Raw genomic sequence first — 13,035 nt, 5'->3', positions numbered from 1 at the left:
GGAGAAACCGTCAAGGAGGGTGACAGACAAATCCAAGCATAAACACAGATTCAAATCAGTGGAAGGATCGAAGAGGTCATTGATAAAGGTAAGGTCCACATCAAGGGGACACAAGAACAATTCCAAGTCCTCAGGGCTGGCCAAGTCCTTGAGCCATAAGACCCCTCCAACTGTGTTGACGGTCACCATTCCCACAGACACCTCCTCGTCAATGGCGTCCTTATCTGGATCTGTGAGGCCTTGCAAATCTCCCAGACATGGCAAAAAGCTGACTTCAGCATCATCGATGGGGACGCCTAAGGAAGGCCTGTCTTCGGCTACACTGACGAAACACAAGCAGAAAACCAGCTTGTTGACAGAGGAGTCAACAAAGCATGGCCAAAGGGTAATGGCCACCCATCGCGGATGGCAGGTGCATCCACACAGGGTAGAGAAAAGGCCCTGTCAACAGTAGATAAGAAACAGTGGCAAAAAGACGGCTCGCCGCTGACATCGCCGACGGTACTTTAATCGACAGAGAAGCAAAAGAGGCCACAGGCATAATGTTTACATCTACAGCCCCCAGAACCGACCTTGCCAGCAACACCAACTGCAGCCCTCAGAATAAAGGAGCCCTTAGAACAAGTCGGACCCTCATCAATCTCTCCAATTCCATACTCCGAGGTTATTCCAGAGGAAATATTGCAGCACGAGATAGATACATACTTTGAGGTGCAACACGAACAAAAGCAAGGCTCAGACCCGGAGGAGTCTGTCATTCTGCAAGAAGAAGATGTTCCTAGTAGGCTGGCTACACAAGGGAGATATGTTCCCAGATAGGACCAATCAGTTCAGGGCCTGCAACAACCGCAGGGGAAAGGGGGCCTACTCCGACTCCAGATCCCAGCCATTTAGAGGATCATCAAAGGGAAATGCGGTGGCTGCTAAGAAAACTGCAGGCCTTACTTTCGTTGCAAATACTCTCATTCTAGCCGAGGGTGATTGCCCAACTGGATGCCACATTGATGAAACCGGCTCTGCCAGACCTACAACCACCACCCCTGCAGCCGCTGTCTCAGCCTATAACACATCAGCAAACCTCACCTCTCAGATCCAGGTTGAGATCAATGGGCAGGTGCGCAACAAGGTTCCTGCGGGACTGTTCATGATACAGATCAATCTCTGGCTCGCCCCCTAGGACCTCCAGGTTCAGTCCAGACTCAAGGGGAAGAGGCATATCACTGGTGTTGACGTCATCTCCTCCCAAGAGATGCAGCACAATCTCGCCTCCAGGGCGGCCAACACGGGAGGAAGGTGAACTGATAGACACAGACGCAGATGACCCCCGAGACACGTTGTCTTCATCTCTCACTCCACAGAGAGACAATGACTGGGACACTGACTCCCCTCAGGAAAACCCACCAGAAGTGGAGCCTACAAAACCCTCCCCCGAATGACATCTTGGCCTTCCATTCGATGATCACAAGGTCATGCAAAGAATACGGCCTCCTTGCCTCCGAACACAAAAAATAATGCTTCTTGTTCAACCACATGGGCAAGAGGAGATAGGCGATGGTGTCCATACCAATCTTTGAGCATGTATGGCACAAAGGCCTCAAAGTGATGAAACACCTGTTCACAGCACCAGCGGTGAATGGTCGGCTGGACTAGAGATATAACTCAAGATATCAAAAAATATCATGCAATGCACAGCTATGTTATGGAATAGCATAAGTGAATCTTAAGTAAATGATTATATGGATATTCAATTAAGTATCATATAACTTAAGGTGCGGAGAAGAAATGGTCAACCAGGACACATGGGTTGAAAAACTGAAGCAGAAAAGGAAAATGTTCCCAAATTGGAAACTCCCATCCCCGCACACTATCATAGGCGCAAAGATCAAGCCAAACTTTCAAAAAATGAGGTTCTCTGTTTCTAAAAATGTGTCAATGTTCATGGATTTTCAAGGCAAGTTAGGTAAGCTAATTTCATCAACAGATATATGTCATGGCATCACAAATGTGTCTTGAGGCAATATACTTTCTGTACAGAAACACTTGTGTATAGGCGTGTTACAAATGCCATATCATATCATATCATATCAGTATGTTTTTATTCATCGGACCCAACGTGTTTCGAAAAAATCTGTTTCTTCATTAGGTGTGAATTTCAAAACAATTCTACAAAATAATTCAGATAACATTATTTCAGCAAACCAATCGAAGGTAGATTTATACAAAATAATAATGCAAACCTTGTTTTACAAAACTCATTACTGTACCATTTATATAATAATACTCATTAACTTCATTCAAATCCATTATTGCGGTAAACCATCTTCATTTCATTAAAAAGAAGTATAACCCATAAGTCAATTACTGTGTTAAGTCCTCCCATATTTCCAACAGTAAGCTACTCATGGTTTCCAGGAGCTACGAGAATCCCTTTATTCAAGCAGAAAAGTCTGGTGGATCCATCTTTAAGGTTGGTCATTTAGTCAATTTCAATGTTAAGCAACTCCCAGTTTGTGAATGCTCCGATCAACACCTTTTCTTAGAGTCAAAATAACTATCAGATTACTGAAGTATGTAATTGCTCACCTCATTGTGAGTTTGTAGAGAACTTCTAGTAGCAGGGAATATGTGAATCGTCTTCCATCGGATCAGAAAAATCTACTATGTCCTCTGTGTAGCAATTCAATTCTAGTTAACGTATTATAGTGGAGCTCAATTATGTGAAAAAAGTATTTGTGAATACACTCACCTAAATGGCAGGAAGTCTTAGGAACTCTCTGAAGAGATTACCCAGAGCTCGTATTTATACCTCAATAACAAACTGAGTCTAACTATAAATAAAAAATTGTATTAGAAATAACCTCAGGTTTTTAAAAAATCTAGAGGAAGCTGCTAATATTGCATACTATGGTCTATTGTCCGACTTACTAGTAAGTGTTTTAGTGTCCATGCTGTTCCTGTTTCCCATTCCTATGGAAGCGGCTCGAATATGATGCAAAATAAGAATCAGCCTTAAGTGCCTTAAGTATCAGCGTGATATCACGTGGTTGTGACATCCTGATGTATGACGTGCGTGACGTCATGTTCGCAAACAAACTCCAATCTTGCTCAGCAACTGTTTATACTTTCTTTAGGTCTCGGGATCCTAATATAGTTCCTCTTATTATGATGTTGGCTTAATGTTCATTGTAATAAGTCATATGATAATATAAATATAAATGGATTCATTCTCTTACGGGACTTATCTATTCAATTTGACCCATAAACTCCAGGGATCTGCTTTGTTTGTAGAAAACTATCCTTATAATAATGAGCAACAAACTTTAGTGCATACTGCCTCCAAAGAGTGCACATTCTGTTTATTCTTTGTTGTAATTCATATAAAAATAGCTTTGTATGTTCAAACATTTCCTGCATCATGTTAACCGTAGGTGACACCTATACCAATCATTGTGTTCGAAAAGGTTCAACAATTGGCAATGTCTGTTTAGACGGGGGTCAACGTTGGTGTGTCCATCTGCCTTATAGGAGTGCACAATATAACTGTAATATTGATATGGGTAATGAGTATCACTGTTGAGCTTGTCATTGATCTGTTTGTCCCCAGAGGTAACTGACCATGTCTCAGCCTAGTGTTTTTGTAACCTGTCACTAAAAATGTGTATAGTCTAGTGAGTTACGTCTGTCTCCTAAGTTGACTGACCATGTTACCTCCTTGTTTGTTAGTCATCTGTCCTTAAATAAGTGTACTGTCTTGTGGGGAGTGTTTCATGCCAACTAAACTTGTGATGTTTTCATAAGAATGGGCCAAGTTAAAATTCCTGGTTCATCCCCAGTGGAGTCATTGAGGCTAAGCGGTGAATCCAGTGCAGTTCTCTTTGTGCAAGTTGTCTTGCTAAGTCACCACCTCTTGGGAAAGGATGCACTACTTCCAAGATGATGCATCTCAGCTGAGCTGTGGTGTGCCTATTATCTCTAAAGTGTCAGTACACAGGGGATTTTAGATTTGCAGTCCTTAAATTGGACTTCCGTTCCATTCCTCTCTCTTTTGCTTTACGTATGGTTTTACCTACTTAGTATTTTCTGCAAGGGCATCCTAATGCATATATCACATTGCTAACACAAGTTGTATAATCATGTAATTTTATTTTCTACCCAGTGTTAGGGTGCCAAATGTATTCTCCCTTGATAACTTTCAAGCAGTGTTGGCAATTCAAACATGGAAATGTCCCGCTTTTAGGTTTGTGCAGTGTTTATTGTGTTGGTTTCCTTGGTCTCTCTGCTCTGACGGTCCCTCACATTTCTACCGATTTTGTAAGCCAACATTGGGGGATCTGGAAATAGGCAATGTAAATTAGGGTCCAGCATAATCAAGTCCCAATTTTTGTTGATAATCTTCCTGATCTGATAACTTTGTGAAGAGAACGTAAATGTGTGGATCAGCCTTGTATTTTCTTTCTAGCGCGCCCCCTTGTGGATATCTTCCTGATTCAGATCTCGATATAGCTTTATCCAAAATCTCCTCTGGGAAACCTTGATTCTTAAATCTGTCTGCCATTTGTTCATATTCTTTTAGCAAATTCTCTGTGTTCTAGACTATTCTTTTTAATTGAGGAGACAGGCAATATTCTGGGGGGTCATCATACTACTCCCAGGGCTACAAAAGGTTGTTCCAAGGGTACCACAGGTCCAAGGATTTCAGGCAGATGCAATGGCGGAAGCAATCCTCCAGATCTCAAAGAGGGCAGCAGGGTAAAACCCAGCAGTGACTTGGTACCACAGCACAGCTCCATCGGGGGGCACATCTCCAGTTTGGCCCACAACTGGAGACAAGCGGGTGCTGGAAGCAGTATTATACAGACACCCCTTGGAATTTACAAAAAGGCTTCCTACCATGCCCCCAGACCACTGCCCTGAGGTACACAGAAGCACACAGAAGCACGAGGGGGTGCACAAGAGTGTGCAGCTCATGCTACAAAAATGGGCCATTGAAAAACTTCCCAGAAGACTCAGGGGGAAGGGAGTGTACTCCTGTTACTTTGTCGTCCACAAACTGGACAGAAAATGGAGGACCGTTCTGGACTAAAGAAAACACGAAACAAGTTCATAAAATGCCAGAAGTTCACCATAGTCACCTTGCAGCAGGTGATAGAAGCAGTTCAGCACCACGACTACCTGGCGTTCAGGATGCATACGTCCACCTCTCCATCCACTCAGAAAGACATGAAATACCTACGGTTCATTGTCAACAACCCCACTATCAATTCTACCCCTATTTTGGAGCAAGGTTCCCAAAGCAGGAACCCAAAGTGCACCCATCTCCAGAAAGGCTGGACAGTCTCCGGGCACTGCTCCTGACATTCATACCGTGCAGGTGGCTGACGGTGCTCCACTGCATGCAACTCCTCGGAACAATGGCATCCTGCATACCCCTCACCCCACACTGCAGACTCTGCATGAGACTGCACAGGAGTTCCTGGCAGTAAACTTGTCCCAGATCTGCAGATCATGGGGGATACAATTACAGATCTCTCTCGAGCTCATGACACAGCTCCAATGGTGGTCCAACAGGGCCAAAATCAACAAAGGGAAGCCATTCCAAGAGTTGGCTCTGAGCAAGACACTTGTCACAGACGCCTCCCTACAAGGGTGTGGTGCACGTGTGGACCAGCTACACTTCAGGGGGCTATGGTCCCCACACAGCACCCCCAAGCACATCAACGTGCTCAACCTCAGGGCGATCATGTGGGCACTCAGGTCCTTCCTTCTGGTACTCAGGGGACAGACAATCAAAGGACTAACAGACAATACAACCAAAATGTATTATCTGAAAAAGCAAGGAGAGACGCGGTACAAGACCCTGTCTGGGGATGCGCAACACATCTGGCACTGGGCCATCTCGCATCGCCATACAGGCGTTCCACCTTTCAGGAATTCAGAACCAAACCACAGACAGCCTCAGCAGGTGGATGTCACAGAGCCACAAATGGGAGCTCCACCTTACCATAATACAATTGCTCTTCCGACAGTGGGGCCACAGTTCACAACAAGAAATGCACAAAATATGCCAGCAGGACACCCCAGCAGGGGTCAATGGGGGACGCGTTCACCTTCCCGTGGGACGGACTGTTCGCATACGCTTTTCCATCCTCCCTAGTCCTGCGCAAAATGGTGCAGATGATCAGGAAAGGGAACACCCATGTAAAGTAATCCTCATTGCTGCAAACTGGCTGTGCCAGACCTGTGTTGTCATGCTTCATGAAGAAGCCTTTTGAACCGATGGTCAGAGTGTCACTTCTCTACCTGTCATGGAAGGTAGCATTTCTGGAGCCAGTGACATCGGCCAGACGAGTATCCGAGCTTCAAGCACTCGCAGTCTACCAGCCATACCTGTGTTTTCAAAGGGATAAAGTGCTCCTGATGACCAACCCGTGCTTTATCCTTTAGGTTCCCACAGACTTTCACAAAAACGCAGTAATCACCTTACCAGTTTTCTTCCGAAATCTGAAGTCTCCTGCTGAGGCAGCCCTACATTTGCTGGGTGTCAAACGGGCACTGAAACACTACATTGACAGGACTCAGTCCTTCGAAAGTTCCACGCAGCTCTCCCTGGCGTACAGACCTACCAGTAAAGGCAAAGCACTAACAAAGCAGGGCATATCTCGCTGTATCTCCTCTACCATTGCCTTCTGCCATGAATCAGCAGGAAAGCCTCTACATGCTCCCCCACATGCGCACTCCACGTGAGCTACAGCAAACTCAGCGGCATGGTGGTGGGGAATCCCAATTGCCGACGTCTGCCAAGCAGCTACCTGGTCAGTGCTGCACACATTTATGAAGCACTACTGCCTGGAGAGATAGCACCCCTCAGACATGCTGACAGGAAGAGCGGTCCTGCAATGCCTGTTCCAATAAGGTACGCTGCTACGTTTTGGGGTGCAAATTTACTGGATTTTACCTCTATGCACCTCCAACAAATGTTTACTGCTACTTAATCTATTCACAGCATGTGAATCTATGAAAGATCAAATGCTGAAGAAGGAGAACGTTTCTTACCTGCAACTCCTGTTCTCCAGCATTGGTATCTTTTATAGATTCACATGCGCCCTCCCTCCACCCCTGAGTGTAAAAAAGTGCGTGCCCTCTGGGCTATCTCATCACAGGTCAGAATCCGAAAGCAGAAAGAGGAAGAGGGACTAGTGTCTAACTACTCTAGGTCCAATTGGTTGGGACCAAAACCATCCATAACAAGGGTGATAACCTACAAAATAGAGAGTTTTTCTTGCTTTCAGCGAGGGAAACCAAAGGGTAACCGAGGACTTCTAGCCTGACACCAGGGAATATTCAAAGCATGTGAATCTATGAAAGATATGAATGCTGGAGAAGAGGAGTTACAGGTAAGAAACGTTCTCCTTCTTCTTACCTACCACATGATACAGTGCTTGAACCCTGAAGGTTTAGAGACACAGGGCATGGTGGCGCAGTGAAACTCTTTTAAAATGTTACGAAAATTAGCCTAATGAGCATGCAGGGAAAAGCAACTGAGATCATGGGGTGTGGTGCACTCTCTAGTCCTTTTGGCAGCTTTTGTCTTGGTGGATTATATGATTCTGAGCTCCAGGCTCATTCATTGCACCCACTTTTCACCTTTGGCCGCTAGATGAGTGAAAACCTTTCAAACAGATTATATGGCCAGGGTCTTTTTCTATAGTCACAAGGCGGACGACTTTGTGGTGTCCTGTGGAGTCCCACGGGGCTCCCGTTTGTCCTCTACTCTTTTCAACTGGTTTACCATGTCTCTATTTGAATTGCTTGATGCCATAGGGGTTCTATACACAAACTATGCTGACAATACTCAGTGTCTCATCCCACTCTCGGGAGACTACATCAAGGACACTGAGTCTATCAACACAGTCTATTCCCTCATACAAACCTAGATGATGAGTAGTGGTTTATTGCGTACTGACGCAAAAACTGAGGTAATTATTGTGGGCACAGCAGCATGGCTAAGGAAACGGAGTCCAGACTATAGTGAGTTTCATGTAGCCAGCTGTGTTATTACCACCCTCCCTAGAGTTAAGACGCTGGGCATGGTGATTGACCAGGAACTTAGCATGAAAGGCCCATGTAAGCTGCCTGGTCTCGCCCACTTCTTACTACTTAAAACTGCTGGCACAGCAGAGGCCGTTTTTGTCTCGAGAAAACGTTGCTACTATTGCTAGGACGATTGTTGGAGCCAAATTGGATTATGGTTCTAGCATGCTACAAGGCATACGCAAGGGAGAAATCATGCGCCTTCAGATTATTCAAAAGAAGGAGTGGAAGACCTACGTAGGAAGGACCCTATGTCAGAGGCCAGGAAAGCGTTGTACTGGCTCCCTATAGCTAGTAGAATGATATCTTTCCAGTCATATTTAATGATTGCCGGCCCGAAGGACACTGAGGTCCAATAATTTGGGCCTCATGCTGGCTCCCAGGGCCAAGCTTGATGGTGTGGTCAGGGTTCTTTAAGTTATGCTGCCCCCAACTGTTGGAATTCACTTCCCTCCGACCTAAGACAGTCTCTAAGTTGAAACACGGCCAAAAAACGATTTTGTTCTGCTAACGCCTGGCCTAATTCTGGATCTGGTGGTGTATGTCTGATTTTATGTTTTCTGTTGTGTGCGTCATGTGTGCGCTACTTAATAAATAAATTGGTTGACGTATTTGAACAACCTAGCCTCAGCAGCATCAACTGAAACACTACATTGAATTTATCAAGGGGACAGAAGATGCTAATTATGTACCTCTCTTTCTTTAAGGATACTAAGCAAAAGGACACCAGCAATAGCACTGTACCAAAGACAGCAAGCACTATGCCAAGAATCAAGACCACAGGTGCGCCGTCGTCGAAGGTGCCTCCCACAGCACCCATTCGTAGGTCCTCATTTTTCCAGGCTCCGGCTGCTCCTCCAATACCAGTGAAGGCTAACAAGGTTAGCGTTGATGTCCCACCAGAGCCCCATGCCTTCCCACATCCACCCCCACCAGCATTTCCCAGGATACCACCAGAACCAACGGCTCTTCCACCACCCCCGCTGTTTGCGAATGATTTTCCACCACCGCCATCAGATTTATTTGACCCTCCACCCGATTTCCTACCACCTCCTCCACCTGCCTTAACATGCTATGGAGGATTTCCACCCCCACCTCCCACTTCTTCTCACACCAGTACAGGAGCTCCCCTCCCACCTCCTCCCTTCTCGGCTGTGGCACCCCCGCCTGCACCTCCTCCTCCCCCGAAGTTCTCCCAGAGTGGAAATCCTCCTCCTCCCCTACCTTCCTCTGCATTTTCCAGTCACAAACACACACCTTTGAAAAAACCACTTCCGGTTCCCCCAAAGAGGCAAGGGGCCCCTGGACTGATGAGTGGAGAACCAAGGCCAGCTGGAGAGCCTCCTGCTGGAGGTGGATCAGGAGAGCCGGATTTTATGTCTGACTTAATGAAAGCTCTACAGAAGAAGCGAGCAAACATATCTTGAGAGTCGTGCTGATGTCACACACAATATATCACATTTGGTGCCACGTGAAACTGAAGGCGACCAGCAAATCTTTAACCTCATTAGTTTTTATGGGCAATATTGGTCCCTCCCAAATCCTGGACTTGGGCCACATTTTTTTCGTACACATCCCAAACGTAACACTATTGCACCATCTCCTCCTACAGGATTCGTTTGGGGAGGATGGAACGAGAAAAGCAAGGTTTAAAACAATAAACGCAATTGGGACCATACAAGTGTTTGTGGTTTGGTGAATTTGCAATGATGAACCACTACAAATCGATTTAGTTGAAAGACAAATGTCCATGAAGGCTTGAAAGCCTATCATACATTCTTGGCGCACCTAATTTGTCACGCAAATCAATGTATCAGTGTCAGATGATAGCGATATAGATAACATATCATCAATCAAGTGAAATGTGGTATTCGGATACAACCATGTTTATGACAATAGCTCATAGCCACGCTATATTATTATTGTATGTACAAAAAAGGCATTGCAATTGAAAACAACCTGAAAAGGAATGCTGTAGTCCTTGGCAACATAGCCTCAAGGGGCGCCATGCACAGTTGGTTGGACCATTTTATTGTAGCTTGATCTGTAAATTACAGGACAAATTAAAAAATGGTACCAGCGTTTATTCATTTTCATTTTTTGTTCAACTTTTGATGTATTAATCAATCTTTGATACTTTCATTGGTAAGAACATGTGCATCTATTCAGCTACTTGTTAGATAATTGCACTGTAAAAAGAGGATATATCGTAATGTGTTTCTCACATTTTTCCGTGTGTCTGACCAAAATGCAACTGCGTTGTGTAAATCATTAAAGATAGACACTGTCGCATTTCAAACTTTCATTCTGAAGTGTATGCAAATGACAGAACTTTACAGACATGTCACGCCAGTATAATTCAATTCCGCACAAAGCAGGCTGTGATCAAACCTGCAAGTCAACACGTTTGAAGCACCATGTATTAATGGACAGTAATTGGGTTATGTTTGCCTTGTAAAAGCATACTTGCAGTGTTTCATTGATAATTTCTCTTTCCTGAAAATTATTATATGTTAATAAAATCATCGTGGATATGTCTCGTTTCTGTGTTTTTAACCACCCTGGAACGGAGTTCAACAGATTGACCGACACGTCTACCAATAATTCCCAATTTATCAACTCATATTATAATCCTGGAAGAATGCTCATCAGAAATCGGAATGACAAAATCCAGGCCAGTTTGTTTTTCAGAATCAACACAAATGCCAAGATCTTCCAGTGAACTTCCTATATTTCGTTTTTTCCATGTAGATATTCATTGTGGGGATCTTGGAAACGTGAGTGAATTTATGCTCAGTGGGTTGCCATCTTGACAACCCCTTGCAATAAAGAATCATCTTTCAGTTTACTTAACACCCAGGGGCCGTTCAGAAACCTTTTGAAGTTGGGAAACCACTATACTGAGTTCAGGGAGTGATGGCACTCCCTTTTCTCTTGACATTTGGTCAAGGTTTTCACATTCTGGCTCCTAGAGCCTGCCAGCTTGGACATCTTAATTTCCCTTACAATACAGAATTAAAACATTTCAAAACGATCACGTTGTTAAGAGCAGCAAGTATCTGAAAAATAAGCTATGATTTGCAACAAGTGTTGTTAATTGAGGTGCAGTTGGATTGGTAAAGAACATGATTATTCATTGTGGCACCCCAGATGTTTTGGACTTCCTAATCATCCTTAGCTAGCATGGTCAGTGGTGAAGGATCACTAGAGTTGTAGCCAAAAACGTTAAGGGCCACATAATTAGCAAACTTGGTATAGGTAAGGGATAGTAATGAGTGTGTCTGGGCGTGCTGTGAGAAGACCCAATAAAGATACTAAATAGGGTGAGATCAGTGAATGTGTTTTTCTGTCGGGCACGCTTTTCTATGAAGCAAGTAGTTCATGCCTCCCAGAAAGCTTCACATTTCATGAGAAGTTTCCCCAGCCAGCACCGTCTCCTCACCGGCCAATCCTTATTCCCCAGGGTTTATAATGAGTGGGAAAGAGGAAAAAAAGGCAAAGAGAGAATGGTGGATGGGGGGGAGAGGGAGACGGAGAGAGAGAGAGTTTGACACTGGCAAAGTGAGATGTCAAATTTGAGCTATCGGCAGAGGCTTGTGGTAGGAGTGTTAAGCCTTGGTATATGGGGCTTCTTGATTAACCCGAACACCCTTCTACTTTCTACCTTATACCACACACATTGACTAGCAACTGACTGACTGCACGAGAATAATAGCGCAAACCTCCTCCCCTGCGCAGATTAACACCATACAGAATCTACACCCCTCCCACCACCTTGTTACACACAGCCCTCCAGCTACCCTTGACCCATCCCCACTTGCTGTGCTGACCTCCTTAGTAGCAAACCGAGCAGGATTCCTACAGCTTGGTTTCTTTTTGGATGCATATGTTCCCAGTGCCCTCTGCAACTCACCTGGAAACATACTGGCACACAGAGACGGATTCCTTCCAACATGCACATATGGGCAAAACAGCAAAGCAATCATGTACTGCGCCCTTCCTTCCTACTAATCAAACCTAATAGATTTTTTCTGCAGGTCTCAAAGCACCAAGAGACCTTGAAAACAGCAGCAGGGCTAATGCATTCATTGTCTGGGAGCAGAGGCACTGTGCAAGACCCGTATCTGCCCTATGTGATGGGAATAGTGAGACAGGGAGTGTGGGGGAAGGTGGGTTGCAGCAGGGAAAGTGGCAGAAGAAGAACAGCATGTACACAAAGACATTGAGGAAGCTGGAGGCTGAGTTCAGAAAATTGACAGTCTTGGAAAGGTACACATTCTTTTCAAAGGGCCACAACAAGGGGAGCCAGTAGATGTATTTGTAGCAAACTTGAGGGGGTTCATTGCATCCTGTAAATGTACACGTGTCAAGGATGCATACATCCATGAGCAGATAATGTTGCAGGCGTTCAACCAGAAGATCCATTTAACGTTTTGGTTAGCAAAGAGCCCTACCCTCAAAGAGAATCGAATCATAGCGCAAGGGATAGGCTTGACCTCAAAATGCATGCCAAGAGGATATTTGTGTGGTGGACAAGAGCAAGCCTGGCTGAGATGAGGGGGTGCTATCCAGAAGAACCAGATGGCAATATGTTTGCAGTGTGGGTTTGAGGTTTATTTGGCCACTGCCACTGAGTGCCAGCTGTGAGAGTGGTTCTAAGTGTGAATTTTGCTCTAGAGCTACATTACATAAGGCCGACCGGTAAAGGCACCCACACAAGGTCACTCATTTTTGTGAGTCCCAACACTGCATCCCCCTCCCAACTATGCTGCCCTGCACCTCTCTTCCTCCACCTCCTGCACGCCCTTCTTCCCCACACACCCCAGTGCCTCACCTTGCCTTCTGCGTTGTTGCATGGCCGAATTGCGACGCATTGTGTGTCGATCTATGCGTGAAGCTCTTTTGTGCGTCTCGCTTCAGCCCTGCAGTCTGGAAACTGCAATC

At 45.1% G+C, this 13,035-nt stretch overlaps 1 protein-coding gene across 5 annotated transcripts in view; it reads left to right on the top strand.

Annotated features, from left to right (window-relative positions):
* APBB1IP (amyloid beta precursor protein binding family B member 1 interacting protein) overlaps positions 1 to 10,625 on the top strand; it is a 1,612,974-nt gene extending 1,602,349 nt beyond the window's left edge. For all 5 annotated transcript variants that reach the window (XM_069648143.1, XM_069648145.1, XM_069648144.1 and 2 more), the window contains one exon: positions 8,799 to 10,625. In XM_069648143.1, the coding sequence (XP_069504244.1) occupies positions 8,799 to 9,518 (720 nt within the window). In that variant the 3' untranslated portion in view covers positions 9,519 to 10,625. The remainder of the gene's footprint in view (positions 1 to 8,798) is intronic.
* The last annotated feature ends 2,410 nt before the right edge of the window (positions 10,626 to 13,035 follow it).

The sequence above is a fragment of the Ambystoma mexicanum genome, chromosome 2q (genome assembly GCF_040938575.1).
Source record: "Ambystoma mexicanum isolate Mex_15411 chromosome 2q, UKY_AmexF1_1, whole genome shotgun sequence".
Lineage (NCBI taxonomy): Eukaryota > Metazoa > Chordata > Amphibia > Caudata > Ambystomatidae > Ambystoma > Ambystoma mexicanum.
This window is presented reverse-complemented; position numbering and strand designations above follow the sequence as displayed.